The sequence below is a fragment of the Humulus lupulus genome, chromosome 6 (assembly GCF_963169125.1).
Source record: "Humulus lupulus chromosome 6, drHumLupu1.1, whole genome shotgun sequence".
Taxonomy (NCBI): domain Eukaryota; kingdom Viridiplantae; phylum Streptophyta; class Magnoliopsida; order Rosales; family Cannabaceae; genus Humulus; species Humulus lupulus.
In genome coordinates, this window is record NC_084798.1 from 209164359 (window position 1) to 209181933 (window position 17575).

The 17575-nt window shown below is 32.9% G+C and overlaps 2 protein-coding genes across 2 annotated transcripts; both read right to left on the minus strand.

Moving 5' to 3' along the window:
- Positions 1 to 1264: 1264 nt before the first annotated feature.
- On the minus strand, positions 1265 to 6455 carry LOC133783076 (ADP-ribosylation factor 1). Its single transcript, XM_062222609.1, has 8 exons — positions 5965 to 6455; positions 5828 to 5866; positions 5540 to 5602; positions 4430 to 4448; positions 3344 to 3455; positions 3077 to 3124; positions 2732 to 2862; positions 1265 to 1748 (listed from the first exon to the last, which is right to left on the minus strand). Exons 1-8 carry the CDS (start codon positions 6065 to 6067, stop codon positions 1715 to 1717), a joined length of 549 nt encoding a protein of 182 aa, XP_062078593.1. The 5' UTR covers positions 6068 to 6455; the 3' UTR covers positions 1265 to 1714.
- Positions 6456 to 9923: 3468 nt separating this feature from the next.
- On the minus strand, positions 9924 to 16867 carry LOC133783077 (uncharacterized protein At4g14100-like). Its single transcript, XM_062222610.1, has 2 exons — positions 16225 to 16867; positions 9924 to 10083 (listed from the first exon to the last, which is right to left on the minus strand). The coding sequence occupies exons 1-2, from the start codon at positions 16694 to 16696 to the stop codon at positions 9983 to 9985; spliced, it is 573 nt and encodes a 190-aa protein (XP_062078594.1). The 5' UTR covers positions 16697 to 16867; the 3' UTR covers positions 9924 to 9982.
- Positions 16868 to 17575: the final 708 nt, after the last annotated feature.

Here is a 17575-nt window from a genome sequence, read left to right on the forward strand (position 1 = left end):
AAGGATTTTCAAGCATTTTCTTCGCGATTTCGGCTATATAATATAAAAACTAAACTAAATAATATAAATAGGAAAATCCTTTTCCCTTTATAGGTAGGAATCTCAGTATTTATAACTTATGAGTAATTTTTGGTACAATTTTTGTTATGACTGTGTATATTGTAACTATTAAGAGTATCCTGCAAATTTTCAAAAAATTCTTAATAGTTTACAGTAATGAAAATTAGGTTTAAACATGTTGTTGCACGTATGACTAAATTTTTTTCTACGCGTGGAAAACAACATGTTTGAACTTAGTTTTCGTTATTGTAAACTATTCAGAAATTTCTGAAAAATTGCAGGATGCTCTAAATAGCTACAATATACACGGTCATAAAAAAAATCGCACCAAAAAATGTTCACGGATTAAGAAACAGTGAGAGTCCTACCGGTAGAATTTAAGGTGAAGCTCATATAAAAGAATTATCCAAAATATATATATATATATATATATATATATATGAGCTTCCAAATCGGTATACTGGTGGAGTTAAAAACTTAACTTTAGTTAAGTGGGGCCTGCTCTGCTCTATGCTGTTCAGAGTAATATTTTCATGGCTATTAGTGATTTCTACTATCTCTAGAAGCTAGCTGGAAGAATAAAACATGCATGGTTATAATACAATATAAAAGCTCCTTGATGGTTTTGGCCTCCGATCATGATTATCTTAATTTTAATTTTTGGGTTGTAACTTAAACTTGAAAAAAAAAAAATACTAGAAAGGCCATATATAGCTTTGCTTGAAAGCAGAGTAATATTGACTAAGAAAATATATATTTTCCCTATAATTAGGCCGGAGCTCTCGAGAGTCAAAATTGTGAGAAAAAAAAGTTAGAGAAAAGTTTAAAAAAACAAAAGATTTTGATAAGAGACTGAGAGATTAGTTAAATATACAAACAAACCCACTTTAAAATATATATATATATAGTAAAAAAAAAAAAGACTCCACTACTTTCTTTGTAATTGTTCTAATCACTAACAAGTGCTTGTTTTGTTTTGTTTTATTTTCATCAGTTAAATAATGATAAGACAAAGGCAATAGCTTTACTCAAACAATTATGAAAATTAGATTCCAAAAAGGGGCAAACAAGCACGCAAGAAGCAAAGGATTTGTAATATCGTAACATAAAAAAAAGATAGGGGGAAAGAAATACATCTAACCAGTTTGTAGTCCTAATTCACCACTAATTCTCCATCACATAAGATCATCACAAATGTAACAAATTCAGAATAATAACACATCAAGTTAATTCATTCTCCATATGATTGGAATAAAAAATATTTATGATGATTAACTAAAATTCTCAGTGTATCCACTTTAGCAAAGGACAGTAAGTAAGCCAAATAAGCTTACCTTCCATCTTCAAAGTCAGGGATTCAACCACTTAAGTATAATAAGTATATCCCATAACGCATAAAACAAACAAAAGGAGAACTAACATAGATGAATTTGTTTTATCGCAAAAACACAAATAATCTATAATGAAAATTTTACATGTATATCAGTTGTCTAATCCAAAATGGGAGAAAAAAAAAATCGTAGGTCAATGGACAACCACTCATGACAAGAATTTTCTATCAGAAAGTCATACCAAGTAAAAGACCGTCAACCTTCGAGATTCCAGAATGGCCACACGGCAACAATCTTGTAATTCTTCTCCAACCCAAATTGAGTTAGCCACTTCCAGATTTCAGTGTATTGCTCAACCTTCATAAAATAACAAAAACAAAAAAATTACTCTTAGCATTAGATTAGATTTATTGAGAAAACTTAAGTTAAAAAAGCAGACTTAGAGAAATCAAAAGCAAAGCATGATTGGCATTATTTCTTCTAAGACAGTAAAATGTAAGATGTTATTACTGATATGTCTGAAAGGGTAACATATAAATGAGTTTTAAGGTATTGTGAGCAAAAGGATAAATTTCTCCAAAACTAGTGAATGCTGAAAATAGAAACTCCTGTATGCAGAATCAGGACTCTACTCTGTGTGATTCCAGCATTGAACACATTCATTTATTCTCCCAATTAAAACTGTTCTTTGATGATAAGGACGCTTGATAACTCCAAACACTTCCTTCACTTTGTACATGTAGTATGTTGATTCTTTTTTTCTTTATATATATTTGTATGTACTTCATGCTCTCCGAAATTGTATTTTGTATCTCTAACAAACAAGTAGTTCTTTCAGAAGCATGCTACACATACTGCATGCTTGACGAAGAGAAGTTTAATGTAGTTTTCCAGTCTTGTTATCAAGGAACTACATGTACACTCAAAAGCATGAATGCAAACAGAGAAAGTTGATGAGGGGGAAAAAAATTGTCTTGAAGCAGAGTATAAATTCCTGCTCAACAATTCTACATTTAAAACAGCACAAAAACAAGCCACGCATGTTATATGCCGAATGGTAAAATCTTAATGATGCAGCAGTTGGATCCTATGTCTGTCTTCATCAGCTAGCCAAGAAAATTTATATTCAAATGTACCTTAATGAAAGGCGCGTTTAAAAACAGAGGAGGAGCTATAGTGTTGTATAAATAAAACAGTATAAAATAAAAGGCTTTAGAGACGCACCAGATCAACTATGGTACACATGATGCACAAACGTAAAAAGTCAGGACAACTTGGAAAAAAATAATTACTAACTGCTAGACAAACTCCTAGTAACATGTACTGCTACCAAAGCTTACCAGTCCAAGCCCTCAAAGAGACCTTCCCCTTTAATGGCAGAAGTTTTAAAAATAGACCATTGGCGGTTCTTAATCTTGTGCAACTCCAAAGCCTCAGTGATTGCAGCATCATCTAGTGCACCAGGAAGATCCTGTAAAAGCAAAAAGGATAGCATAAATATATCACTGCACTGTAAAGCAATTCAGTTAAAGGAGTCAATTCATCACCCACGGGATGATTGTCACTTAAATCTATGCAATGCAAGAGCTCTAAAATCAACTTTCACATACAATAACCCTCACAACTACCAAGTAAAATATTTATATATATATATAATAAATCAAATAATGGGCAACAGCACTAACCTGCTTATTTGCAAAAATGAGAACAACTGCACCTCTTAATTCTTCCTCCTGCATTAGAATTCAGAGATGTAAGATCACAAAGTAAATGCAAAATAGAACTAAGTATAAATTACAGCGAGGAAAAAAAAAAGAGGAAAGGACCATGCAGTCATGGAGAATTATGCAAAAAAAAAAACTAAATCTCTGAAGCCTCTGAAAAATGCACTAATCTCCAAAAGGGGAAAAGGTTAATAAAACTAAAATTGAAAACACCTGAGGAAAGCATACCTCCAAAATTGCATGAAATTCCTCTTTAGCTATTACCAGTCTATCAGTGTCACTGGAATCAACGACATAGATTATGGCTTGGGTGTTTGGAAAATAGCATCTCCAATATGGCCTGTGACAGTAAGCTTGTGCGCATGTTAACTAATAACGTAACTTCAATTTAGTAATCAACTTGAGGAGCAAACAAGTGAAATAAGGTAGCTACCATGAAACGAGTCTTATACTAAACACAAAGAAACAATTTTAACCCTTAGGGTCATGAACATAACTTTTTAAGAAACAAAAAACAAGATTTAAGACACTATTCAACCTTTTGAAAAGATTTGGTAGTTATAAAACAGAAGTACTATACTTCCAATTAGAATTATCATGTCTTCAAAGTTAGAAAATTTGACAGATATAATTCGTCCTTTTAAATGAAAAAAAAGGCATATGAATGCCACTCGTTTACAAATCTCTGCTAAAAGCATTTTATGAAAAGCTTGTAAGTTGTAACTTAGGCATTCTGATTCATACAATAAAATAAATGAAATCCTCCAATTCTTTCCATGCACTGCAAGAGAGACATGGTGTAAGTGTATGCCTAGAACCTTAACTCAAAGTCAGCCACTGTAATCTAGTCCAGCCATTCGACCAAAAGTTCTTAAATAAAAATGACAGTAATGGAAAATAAGAACTATGACAAACAAACTTTTTTTTTTTACTAAAATTCAAAACAAATATACCAATTAGGTTGCAACTGGTGACCAAGGTAAATGAGAAGTAATATTTCAACTCAAACTAACTTTACACAATTCCTAACACATGCACATAGCAAGCTGATAGGATAATAGATTAAAGAGATCATTCAAAGTTTTGATTTAAATAATAGTACATGCAGAAAATTACACCTTAAATCCAATTATAATCCGATGTGAATGTATTACATAATTATTAACCAAGAAATATTCTATCCCCAAAGGTTTAATTGATAACATTGTGAATCATACAGTTTTGATGACATAGTGCATCAGCACAATTGCACTTCCCACCATTATCCCCATCGCAATCAAAAACACTAAATTAACTTAAATAAAAAAAAAATACCTGATACTTGTTTGTCCACCTGTATCAACAAAAAAAAAAGACAAGTGTCATAAAATAAAATAATCAACTTACATTCTACGTTTAAGAACAAAAACTGCAATGACAAATTGAATTAAAGTGGCAGTGTGAAATTCTAAAATAACTAGAAGAAAATGAAGAGAGCTACTATCAAGATAACAACACAAATAATTGGTCAGCAAAATGATCCTAACTTCTAAAAAGAGCCACATGCAACTCAATCATTGCTCCACAAAATTAATCCAAATACACCCCTAGTGATTAGGAATGAGTGTATAAAAAGATTTTAACATTTAAATAATAACTACCCAGATCACTTCAAAATAAATTCAACACAAACCATATGATGAATCTTAGAAAGTGGTCATCAATTGTCACTAGTCAAATTAACCATCAAACTAGATAGATTAATCCAATGTCCTATTCTTTCTTTTCTTATATGGGTAAAGTTGCAACAGGACACCATTTTGTTCCAAGAAACTAAGATACAATCAACATAATGCACCCCTTAGAACCAGACGATAACAGGTTGAAGTTGAACTCTATAAATATATATGTATATGTACAACATAATACATATTATATAAACTATAAGCGCATCTAGCCATGTTATAAATGGTAGATATATATATCCCATTTTTTGTATATCTTGTAATGCTAGAGTTACATGAACATACGACCTAGTGCCCTATTGATCTTTGTAAAAAGTAGCGATCACAAACAAATCTAATATATTAACAACCCAAATCATGATCCAGACACAAAGTGCACATCCTCTAAACACCAAAAGCATGCAAAATTCAGACAGCCTATGTATATATTTCCCAAATATAGACTTTGTTTAAGCAATAATACATAGTGTGAATAACAATAGCTATAAAGGATAACAATCTGACCCTAGAAAATATATGTACTTAACCATCAATGTAATAGTATTAACAAATACTAGGTAACCACAACATCATTAGTTAAAATTTAGTTCTTTCTGGTATTTCCTAAAATAAGTCTGTACTGAGCAATTTCATATAATAAGAAAACAAAATTCATGTTTTGGCATTTGAAATTAGCCATGCAAGGAATATAATGGCATACCCAGATCCCAGACTTGGAATTTGATGTTGTTATACTGAACTGTTTCAACATTGAATCCAATTGCTGCAACAAAGGAGCATTAAAACTATTAATCAATGAGATATTCTAAGCAAAAGGTACCCCAAAACTGTAAACATTATATCCCATGCAATTACTTCACTCCAATTCCATAATGAATAAACTCTTTATTGAATTTTTCCTTATTACACTATTTACATATAATATAATCTAAAAATTTCTCGACAACCAACCAACAAACAAATCCAAGTACAGGGAAGGAATACTAACTTGGAATGGTGGAGACAACTTCCCCCATCTGAAGCCGATCTGCAAAATAAATTCAACACGAAGACCATAATTCAGCGAAATTCAACTCCTGGAAGACTTATCCAATGAACTTGTAAAACAGACAAACAAACACTCACAAAGAATGGTGGTTTTTCCGGCATTGTCGAGGCCGAGGACAAGGATCCGAGCTTCTTTATTGCCAAAAACCGAAGAGAACATCCGACTGAACAATAAACCCATTTCTCGAAGTATAAAGATTAGCTCTCAACACATGAATAGGAAACGAGATCAAATGAGGGGCACTGCTTTAAGATCTCGGATCTCAAACGCAGAACCCTATTCCTCCCTGCAAAAACGAAGACTTGTAAACCCTGATTGAGGAGAGAGAGAAGAGAGAGATAACTCAGAGCAAGACTGGGTTGAGTTGGGCTTGCCTGGAAATGGAAGAAGAAGAAGAAGAAGAAGAAGAGAAAAGAGGGCCTGGTTGTGAAATTTATGGGAAATTGGGGGACAAATTTGGGAATATGAGAAAGTTGTGGTTATTATGGAATGGAGAGAAGAATAAAAAATTTCTGGAAAAGGAGAGACGAGTTTTTGGGAATTTTTTTTTAGAAGATTGGAAATGCAGCAGAGCTGACTGACCAAAACTGCTTCTCTAACCTTTTTCTGGGTTCCAGTGGGTCCGCTAAAATGACGTGGCATTATTCTTGAAATGACGTGGTATTGTACTATCCCTTTTTTTTTCAAAACAAAATATTATCATTTTATTTTATTTTACACAGACTGTATTTTTTTTTTATAAAATCTCTTTTATTTAATTGCATCACATATAAACATTATACCGTGTTTTTTTTTGTATAAAAAAATATGCCTCCCAATTTTTCATTAATTTTGATGTTTGGATTCATAAATTTATTAAGTCATACTAATTATTTCTCAAAAAAAAATCATACCAATTATAAAATAGATAAAAAAAAATCAAAGAGTACACATAAAAAATGAAGCAAGATGTTTGTAAAATAAAAAAGAAAGGATGACGTGGATATAAGATTGATGATGTTTGTGCCTTTATGTCTTTATATTAATTACCATACAGATTGGATTATTTATATTAATATATAATGTAGTTTGAGGCGATAATTTAGTACAACTTTTAAAAAAAATTAAAATTGAATAATTTATGCTTAGTGTAACGCCCCACATCACTAAAATTTCCCAGTAGGTCACCCATTCCTAGATTACTCGAGGTCAAACACGCTTAACTTTGGAGTTCTCAAGTGATGGGCTACCGAAAAGAATATGCATCTTCCTGATATAAGTAGTACCCATCAATCCATTTAAGCCATCTTCAACTGTGTAGTCTCATACCTACACAGTTTTAGAATTATTACACTTGACCTTCCCCAGGCGGTGTGAGATTGCACAGTTTACCCGATCTTTCCCTTACAGATCACGGGATTCTGACTGTCACACTTAGTCTAATAAGTACTATTTGAAAACACTCTATAATAAATGTATTTTTTATCTAAATATAATTGCTTGTTTATTATATGTAAATACAAATCAAGATATTTAATATAATAATAACATAAATAATATTTAAATCTTAAAAATTTTTATTTTTTTCTAAAAATATATTTTTATAATTTTATATTTATTATATATTTTTAAATATTTTTTATTTTAGAATATAGATATATTTTTTAAAATATTTAATATAGATTTTATTATAAAATATAATATTATTTTTGCTTCTAGTAGTATTTTTAATTTATAATTTATCAAACAAATATTAATTTCATGCTTTAGAAAAAAAATTATTAAAAACATAAAAAATGAGAGTTTTGCATAATTTAAATTTTATATTAAATTATATATATTTGTGATTATATCACGACAAAATTATTATACTATGATCATTATAATTAGAAATTTAGCTATACCGACTGTTATAATATATATATATACAATTATATATGTGTATATTATATATTATAACATTTTTGTTGATGATCACTTATTAGAGTCTTATCAAAAATACATTTTAATTTTAACATTTTAAATAAATACAATATTTATATTAAAATCTATTTAGTATGTGTGAATTTATTTTAATAAAATAAAATAAATATGACATTTATTTTGGTTTTTTAATATTTAACAGTACTTTAATCATATAGTTTACCAAACACTCTACTACAATTTTTCCAACTCACAGCACTTTAAAATATATAATTTACCAAAAACTCAACATTTTTCCCATAGTACAGTTGCAGCTGCCTTTCTCCATATTTATTTTTACCCACAGCACAGCTACAGCTAGCAACCAAACTGGGCCTAAATATATTTGTAAAGATTTTATGTTTATAGCATATAAAGTTTTCAAATTTAGAATTGTCACTATAATGTAACAAATATTATCCTTTTTGTTTAAGTTTACTGCCTGTTTTTTTTTAAAAAAAAAAATCATATTTGGATCCATGGTAAAATATACTACCTATCAAATGGGAAAGTCATACAACTCATTAAAAAAATCTTAATGTATTCAATCCTGAAGACAGAATGACTACCATCAAACAATTTTAATTGTGTGGCAAGGCAATGCATGTAATTTTTAATTATACATGATTTCATTTTTTTAATATAGTTTTTCTAACAATGAAAAGATTCAAGGCATATTTCACTCACCATTCGAGAGACGAAGTTGTGCGACTTTCAAATTCTCATAAAAAACACAAGGAGAATGGAACAAGTACACCTCTTCTTTAGGTATCCATTTACCATAATATATTGAGATAGTAGTTCCATTGCCCCCACGCCTTTAATTAATGAAGCTTTTATGAAGGACAAGGTAGATGCTATATTATCTATTTCTTGGGCAAATTCGAAGACAAACAATAAGTTAATATGGCACTATAAGGATTTGGGGTTTTAGACTATTCGCAGTGGTTACTGGTATGCAGTCTGTTCCTTAGGGTTGGGTTAGGCATCTTCTTCTTCGGGACCATCCTTGTAGTAGAAGAATATATGGGCTTTCAATATTCCACCAAAAATTAAAGTGTTTGTTTGGAAGGCATCTTTGGGGTGGATTTCTACGATATTGAATCTCCAAAAACATGGTGTTAACACTGATAAATTATGCCCACTTTGTTCGTCAGATATAGAGTCATCCTTCCTTCCATGTATTACGGGGTTGTTCCTCCTTAACCCATATTACTAACTATCAAGTTAAGTGTCTTAAACCTTACCTCTATGGATTTCTATGTGTTTCTCTTAGAGATTATTCATTGTTTATCTCCAAAAGAAATGGAACAAGTGGTGGTTCTCTTTTGTCATATTTGGCACAGGAGGAATAAATTTATGAAAAATCTCTCTCTAGTGTGGAACTTGCTATGAATTGGTCATTGGATTTTTTGGAGACTTATCAAAAAGCAAATGGAACTGTTGTTGTTGAAGAGATTCGACTTTTGGGTAAATATTAACCAAAGCATGGATATGAAATGGTGCATGCTGCCTAATGAAATTGTGAAAACTAGCGTAGATGCGGCTATTGATATGGCTAAAAGGCCAGTGGGTTTGGAGGGGTTGTTCGCGATGCTCAAGGTCAAATTCTTGCTTGCTTTGATAGTGTGGTCTTCTACTGCTGCCTATGGTTATCCTTAATGGCCTAAAATTATGCCGACAATTGGGCTACTTTCTATAATTATTGAATCTGATTGTAAGTCAGTGTTAAACAAAATTAATAATCAAGTATCTTGATTCCTCTTTTAGCATAGTTATTCAAGATAACATTGTTATTTGTAATGATTTTTATTTTTTACGTAAAGTTTCAGTTTTGTTCTAGATTGATGAATGAGGTAGCTCATGTTTTAGCTAAGCATGTTTTAAATGTTATTTATAATATTGTTTAGTGGCCAGGATTTCCTAATTGTATCTGACCCTCATTATGTGACTGATGCTTAATATCAATGATATCTAATTGATACTATTTTTTTCTCTCTCAAGCTTTTTTCTTCTGGGTTTTGCTTTTGAGAGGTTTTTAACGAGTTCAATTTTCTTTTTCTTTTTTAAAATAAATTTAAGGCATATATAAATGGAAGACCAAAAAATTAGGGATTTTAGAAAATTGCAAGGTAATACAGCTGCTACATATTCTCATACATCACTATCTTGGTTAAAGCAAAAGGCAGGTGCTTGCACTTCTGAATCCGGCAAAACTGCACCAACTTCATATCTCATCACGTAATTATATATTACTGCATAGTTTGACAAATTATAATTAATAAACCAAAATCTATATAAACACTTGTCGAAAAAAAAAACTATAAATAGCTAGCTAAGGTCAAAATTGTCTACGTTATAGGGAGTAAAAATTACACTCAAATAAGGTATTTATATAAATATATTTAAAAAATTTATTATTTTATTTTATAAAATAATATTCTTTTGATAATGATTTACAAAATAACATGAAATCTATACAAAATGTCAAGAATTTTCAAAGTTATTATGTAAAATGATTATAAAGAAAAATGTGATTTTTCCAACACCCTTTCCGTCTACCATAATTAAAAAGATCACAATAAGTATGCCATTAATTTCCAAAGTTGAATTAACATAATTTATTATTTTTTTATTTAACTAAAAAACATGCCAAATTGACATAATCACCAAGTGAACATTTAACATCATCAATTCATAGGTGATGGGGCAATAATATATGTAACAAGTATAAATTAAAGGGCATTTCGATGGTAGGGGTTAGAAAAAAAAATATAATTTTTTTGTGTTTCCGATTTGTGAATATTTTTTTGGTATAATTTTCTTATGATCGTGTATATTATAATTATTTAGAGCATCCTGTAAATTTTTGAAAAATTCTAAATAATTTAAAGTGTCAAAAACTAATTTAAAAATAGGTTGTTACACTGCAATTTAGTATTTGTTATTCCTAGAAATTAAAAAAAAAAAAAAAAAGTCATAGGACTGGGATATGCTCTGCTAGGGTTCGGGGACTCAGTTTTCACTGACGCCATGGCAGGTCGCGGACGGCCTCGCAAGGGGATATCTTGGAGCTCCGGTGACAGGATTTCTAGATCGGCTACGAAAAGGAAGCGAAAGGTTGTGGATCGAAAGAAGAACGGGCCAACGTCATCTGATGCGGGGCTCAAAACCAAATCAATGGCAGAGGTCTTAGGTGTGGAAGCTCTCTATGTTTCAGAGGACGAAAATGAGGAAGAGATGAGAACTCTACCAGGTGATCTAGAGATGCGTAATGTTGAGGATACTGCTGAGATTCTTTCTCCAAAATCATCTCTCAATCGCTTGAGGATGGAAGAGACAACGCAAGCAGATTTCAAGTCGTATTTGGCGGCAACTAAATTCTGTGCATCTCAGTTGAAGAGTGGTAAGACTACTACTCCTCCAATTTTACACCCATCACCCTCTGTAATTCAAGATTTGGCTGGGAAATTTAAAGATACAACTACTGAGACTATACCCAAGGGGACTGCTGTTAAACTCGAAATGGAGGATATCGAAGAGGAAGTGTTGTTTTGGCAGGCAGCGATGGTGTGCTATGTTTTCGGAGCGAATCCGCCATTGGGGCCTTTTGAAGGATATGCTCGTCGGATTTGGAAGGATAAGGGAGTAGACAAAGTGGGAATGCTGAAACCAGGGGTTTTTATTGTGAGATTCCAAGCAATCAATACCAGAAATGAGATACTAAATGGAGGATACTTGTTCTTCGACAACAAACCTGTCATAATGAAGCCTTGGGATCCCTATACTGATTTTCAAAAGGAGGATGTAAGCTCGGTACCGACATGGATACAGCTACATGGACTGGAATTGAAATTCTGGGGGGAGCGATCTCTTTTTAAAATTGTTGGGCAACTAGGGACTCCATTACAGTTGGATGGTATTACGAAGAACAAGGAGAGGCTCAATTTTCCATGAATTTTCGTGGAAGTGCGTATGTTTCAAGACTTTCCAGGAACTATTTCCTTTACTGATGAGATCAATCAAGTCCATGAATTAGAAGTGAAATACGAGTGGCTGCCTATAGTTTGTTGTAACTGCAAGGGGATGGGGCATGCGACAATTGATTGTAAGAAGGGAGTCACCAAGAAAGTTTGGGTTCCTAAAGCCAAGGAGAACAATCAGTTAGAAGAGCAACAAGAGATGAGTAAAGGGGAAGTAATGGAAGTTGATCAAGAAGGATTTCAAAAGGTTGTAAAAGGGGGTAAAATGACTAAAACAATTGATTCATCGATGGCTGTAACTACCTCAAACAGTTTCCATGTCTTAGATGAACCAGGGGAAAATTTGAAAAGTTTGACAGATGAGAGGTTAGTAAAGCAAGGTATTACTAGTGGAGGGGGAGGTCCTCCAATTCCTCATGGATAAGATATTAAGTTGGAATGTAATGGGTCTCAACAACCGAAATAAACAAGTTGAGATTAAGCAATTGATCTCTAAATATCAGATCGGGCTTGTTGGGCTCCTTGAGACTCGAGTGAAAGCGAAGAATTTGGGGACAATTTATGTAAATATGTTCAGTGGCTGGTGCTTTTCAAATAATATTCCATGGCATCAAGGTGGAAGAATTATACTAAGTTGGAACCCGGTAGTATTCACGGTTAGTATTCTACAATGTTCAAGCCAATTAATGCATCTACAAGTTAGGCCATCGGGGCATTTTGACTCTTTTATGGTCACATTTGTTTATGCGTTTAATGAAGAGGAAGGAAGGAAAGTTCTTTGGCAGGAGTTAATAGACATTGCTAAAGGGGTAAGAGATCCCTGGTTGATACTAGGTGATTTTAATGATGTTCTAAACCCGGAAGAACGAGTAGGGAAACCGGTAAAATTCAGGAATTCCACGGCTTTTCGAGATTGTGTAGAGGTTTGTCAAGTAAAAGATGTAAAGTTTACTGGCTCTTTTTACACTTGGAATAATAAGCAGGGACCGGAGGCTAGAATTCACTCGAAGATTGATAGAGTTTTAGCGAACCAACAATGGATTGGGAAATATGAGCAAGCGGAGGTAGTTTTCCTTGCTGAAGGTAAATTTGATCACTGTCCAGCCATATTGACTGTTTATCCTGATTTCAAGGTGGGGAAGAGGCCTTTTAAATACTTCAGAATGTGGAAACAGTTTGAAGGTTATGGTGACATTGTTCAAAAAGGGTGGCAGAGGCAATTTTCAGGGATTCCGATGTATAGATTGGTTTCAAAGTTAAAGGCGTTGAAAGAAGATTTTCATAGCATGAACAAATATAAAGTTGGGGATATTAAAGCTATTGAAATTCAAGCTTATAATGTAATGCTAGCTTGCCAAGCTGAGTTACAGCAGAAGCCACTTGAAGAAGCTATTTGCCTAAGAGAGCAGGAGGCTCGAAAAGCATACTCAGACATCCATAAAGCTTATCTCTCTTTTTTACACCAAAAAGCTAAAAAAATTTGGTTAAAAGAGGGAGATGAGAACACTTCGTTGTTCCATGCCAGCCTTCGACAAAGGAGAGTAAACAACAAAATCTATTCCATTAAAGACATGAACGAAGTTTGGGTGGATGACCCGAATAAAGTCAGAGATGCTTTTATTCTTTTCTATTCTAGTCTGCTGGGTTCGAAGTTACAAAACAGGAAGTCAGTCAACAAAAGACTTATCAATCTTGGGCCGGTTCTTTCTGAGTCTAGGAAGGAGTTTTTATTGCAAGATTACATTGTTTTGGATGTCAAGGAGGCTCTTTTTGATATTCCTGGTAGTAAGTCTCCTGGACCAGATGGATATAGCAGTTATTTCTTTCAAGATAATTGGGAGCTGGTTAAAGAAGAGGTTTGTTCAGCTGTGCTATCCTTTTTACATTCAGGTAAATTACTAAAAGAGCTGAACTCTACTTTACTTACTCTTATTCCTAAGACTAAGTGTTCTGATGGAGTGAGTGATTTTAGACCTATAGCATGTTGTAATGTGCTTTATAAGGTGGCATCAAAGCTGATATGTTCTCGGCTAAGGCTAATTTTACCTGAATTGGTAGCACAAAATCAAAGTGGCTTTCTTCAAGGACGGTTCATTGCATATAATGTCATGGTAGTGCAAGACTTGGTGAGACACTATGGGCGGAAAGGAACAAGATCGAATTGTATGATCAAGCTAGATCTTCGGAAAGCTTATGATACACTAGAATGGGGATTCATTGAAGAAATGCTCTCAGCTCTGAATTTTCCAGCAAGCTTTATCCGATTAGTAATGGTATGTATTCAAACCCCTCGCTTCAGTTTGTCTTTCAATGGATCTATTCATGGTTTCTTTGAAGCTAAAAGGGGTTTGCGCCAAGGAGATCCTATGTCACCTTTGATTTTTGTGCTCTGTATGGAATACTTATCTCGAATTTTATCAAAGGTGGGACAAAAAGAGGACTTCAAGTTCCATGATCGCTGCCTTGAGTTGAAAATGAATCATCTCTGCTTTGCCGATGATGTGCTATTATTTTGTCATGGGGACTTTAAGTCCATTTATTATCTTCTCCAAGGTTTGAAACTATTCTCGATGTCGTCTGGTTTACAACCAAATGAGTCGAAAACTGCCATTTACTGTTGTGGTATGGAGGATATGGAGATCAGGAGAGTTTTGGATGCTTCCGGATTTATTCGAAGTGAGATGCCATTTAAATACTTGGGAATACCAATCTGTGCTAGAAGACTTTCAGCATTAGAATGTGAAATGCTGGTGGAAAAAATGGTTCAAAAAATTAGAGTTTGGGGGATCTAGGAACATCTCTTTTGCTGGTAGATTGACGCTAATAAACTCTGTCCTCATTTCCCTACACTCCTATTGGACACAAATCATGATACTTCCAAAGAGGGTGTTCAAGAAGATTAATGCAATCTGTAGGTCCTTCTTATGGCGAGGTGTTGCTGAATCTTATACCCCGGGGTATATAGCTTGGGAGCAGCTTTGTAATTCTAAATCTGAAGGGGGTTTGGGGATTCGAAACTCTTTATTTTGGAATACGGCTGCGATTGCAAAATATATGTTTGGGCTATTGCCTCAAAGAAAGACAATCTTTGGGTGAGATGGATTCATAGTGTCTACTTGAAAAATGAGAATTGGTGGAACTATAGGGCTCCTACTAATGGCAGTTGGTATTGGAAGCAAATCGTGCGAGTTAAAGAAAAATACAAGCTTCTTACAAACTCTCAGGATCTTATGACCGGGAAATATAGTGTCCAAAAAGGATACAAGATGCTCTGTGTAGAACAAGAGAAGGTGCCTTGGCATAGAGAGGTTTGGAATCGCTGTAATATTCCTAAACATAGTTTTATAACATGACTGGCAATTCAAAATCGTCTGCAGACTAAGGACAGATTGTTTTCCTTCAACATATGCCAAGAAACTTTCTGTTTCATCTGTGGTGCTGCTGTTGAGTCAGCAACACATCTGTTTTTTGAGTGTGATTTCAACTCAAGATGTCTCCTAGAGATCAAGCAATGGTTAGGCTGGAAAGTGAGGAATAGACCTTTGTTGGAGCTGTTGCGGTGTATCTCGAGGGCTAAAATGCAGCGTTTCAAGAAACAGGTTTTGAGGACAGCAGTAGCTGGTTTGGTGTACCAAATTTGGGTAAATAGAAATGATTGTTTTTGGAACCAGAAAATGCAAACAATTACAGCTTGTATACAGGGGATTAAATGCAATGTAAAGCATAGAATTACTAGCATTATAGCTAACCATTTTACACATAAAGAGAAGGAATGGTTTGATACTTTATAAGTTTTTTTTTTTTGTTGTTGTATTTAGCTTTTGTCCAGGCCTTTGTCTATAGGTGCTGAATAGAATGTAATGGATGTTTGAAGCAATAAAATTGATCTGATTCATCAAAAAAAAATAGGTTGTAACACTAATGACTAATATTTTTATGCACATGAAAAATAACATATTTGAACATAATTTTCAATACTGTAAATTATTTTGAATTTTCTAAAAATTTCTGGGATGTTCTAAATAACTATAATATCTACGGACATAAAAAAAATTGCATTAAAAACTGTTCACAAGTCAAAAACACAACAAAACACTATTTTTCTAGGCCTACCATAAAAACACCCTAAATTAAAAATACAAAAGTAAATTTATAAATAAATAAATCTATAAGCTAGTAATCCGACGTTAAGAAATAGTTTCACTCATAATCGATCTCATAGTATAATCTTATAAATAAGTTTATTCGTAATTAAATAATTTCATTCTTCATATCTGAACTAAGGCCAGCTAAATAATTTAAGATTAAGTTTTTTTTTTATAATTTTTTAAGTCAAACATATGTTTAATAAAAAAGAAATTAATTAAGTTGATAATGAAACGACATATATATATATATGTATAATATACTTACCACCGTCGGTGAAATCCCAGCGAACAGGACGAGCAGTGAGAACATCTTCATAGTAGACAATGAAATCGGCCTTCTTCCACACGTGGCAGAGAAATCCTCCTGTGAGTTGGGTGCCGTCGTACTCCGCTTCGGTCTGGAGAAAATCGGGGCGTGGGATTCCGACTTCGTAGTGGGTGACTCGGCAATAGGGTGGGTTGTGGTCGAGGGAGTAGTAAAACGACGTGCCGTTGTTCCATTCGACGGAGTACTCCTTCTCAGCCAGCTGCTTCTGGTGGATATTGACGTTTCTGCCCCTCCGCCAGTCGTACCACACGTCCGTCACGTACAGCTGCTGGCTCTCGCTCAAGTTCATCACCACCAGTGCGTGGAATTGCTCCGGCCATGGCGACGGCAATGGAGTGCTCCATGCTTGGATTATTATCAAACACCTTATCATCATCCATACCAATCCAATCTTCATCTTCATCTTCATTTTTTTTTTTTGTTAATTTTATTTTCTCTAGGTCCTTCTTCTATTTAATTTATATGAATATTATAAACTATAAAAAAAATATGTGGATGAAAGAGCCTTTATCCATTCATTTATTCTTATTGTGGCTCACTCTGTGTCAAGAAAGTAAGAAACTAATAAAACCAACCAGATTTTTCTGTCTTTCTTTTTAATTATTATTTTGTTCATTTTATTATGGTTGAATAGCAAAATGTATAAGAGTACTCCCAACAGTCTTCTATTCTATATTACAAAATAAATAACCAAACCATACTTTTTATAATTTACCATAAACTTTTATATTTATACTGAACCATACAACAACTTTTTTATTTTTTTTATTAATTATTAAAATATTATATTTTTAAAAAATATTTTATTCATTTTAAGAAATAAAATAATTAAATATAATAATATCACATTCATATATATATATATACAAAAATTTATAAAAAAATAATAAAATATTTATAGTTTTATCGATAGTATTTCACTACATATGAAAAAATACTATTCATTTAAATAAAAAAAATATAAATTTACGTCACTTATTAGAAGACTATTTAATTTTTTTTTTCTATATTATAAATAATATGTCATTTTACTTCTTCCATTAACATTGTTCTAATAAATAACAATTCAATTGCTGAGCAAAAGATAACAATTCATTTTGGTATGTAACACGTACTTATAATTATCTTCTTTCGCAAAAAAAATTAGGGAAAATAAAATAATCCGTATTTAAGAAATAATAATCATATGTCTCCTAAGCCAAAATTATATATTTTCTTGATAAAAGGCTAAAAGTCTCATAATACTCTCCAAGGGATAATCTCTCCACCACTCCCGGCACAGGAGTGC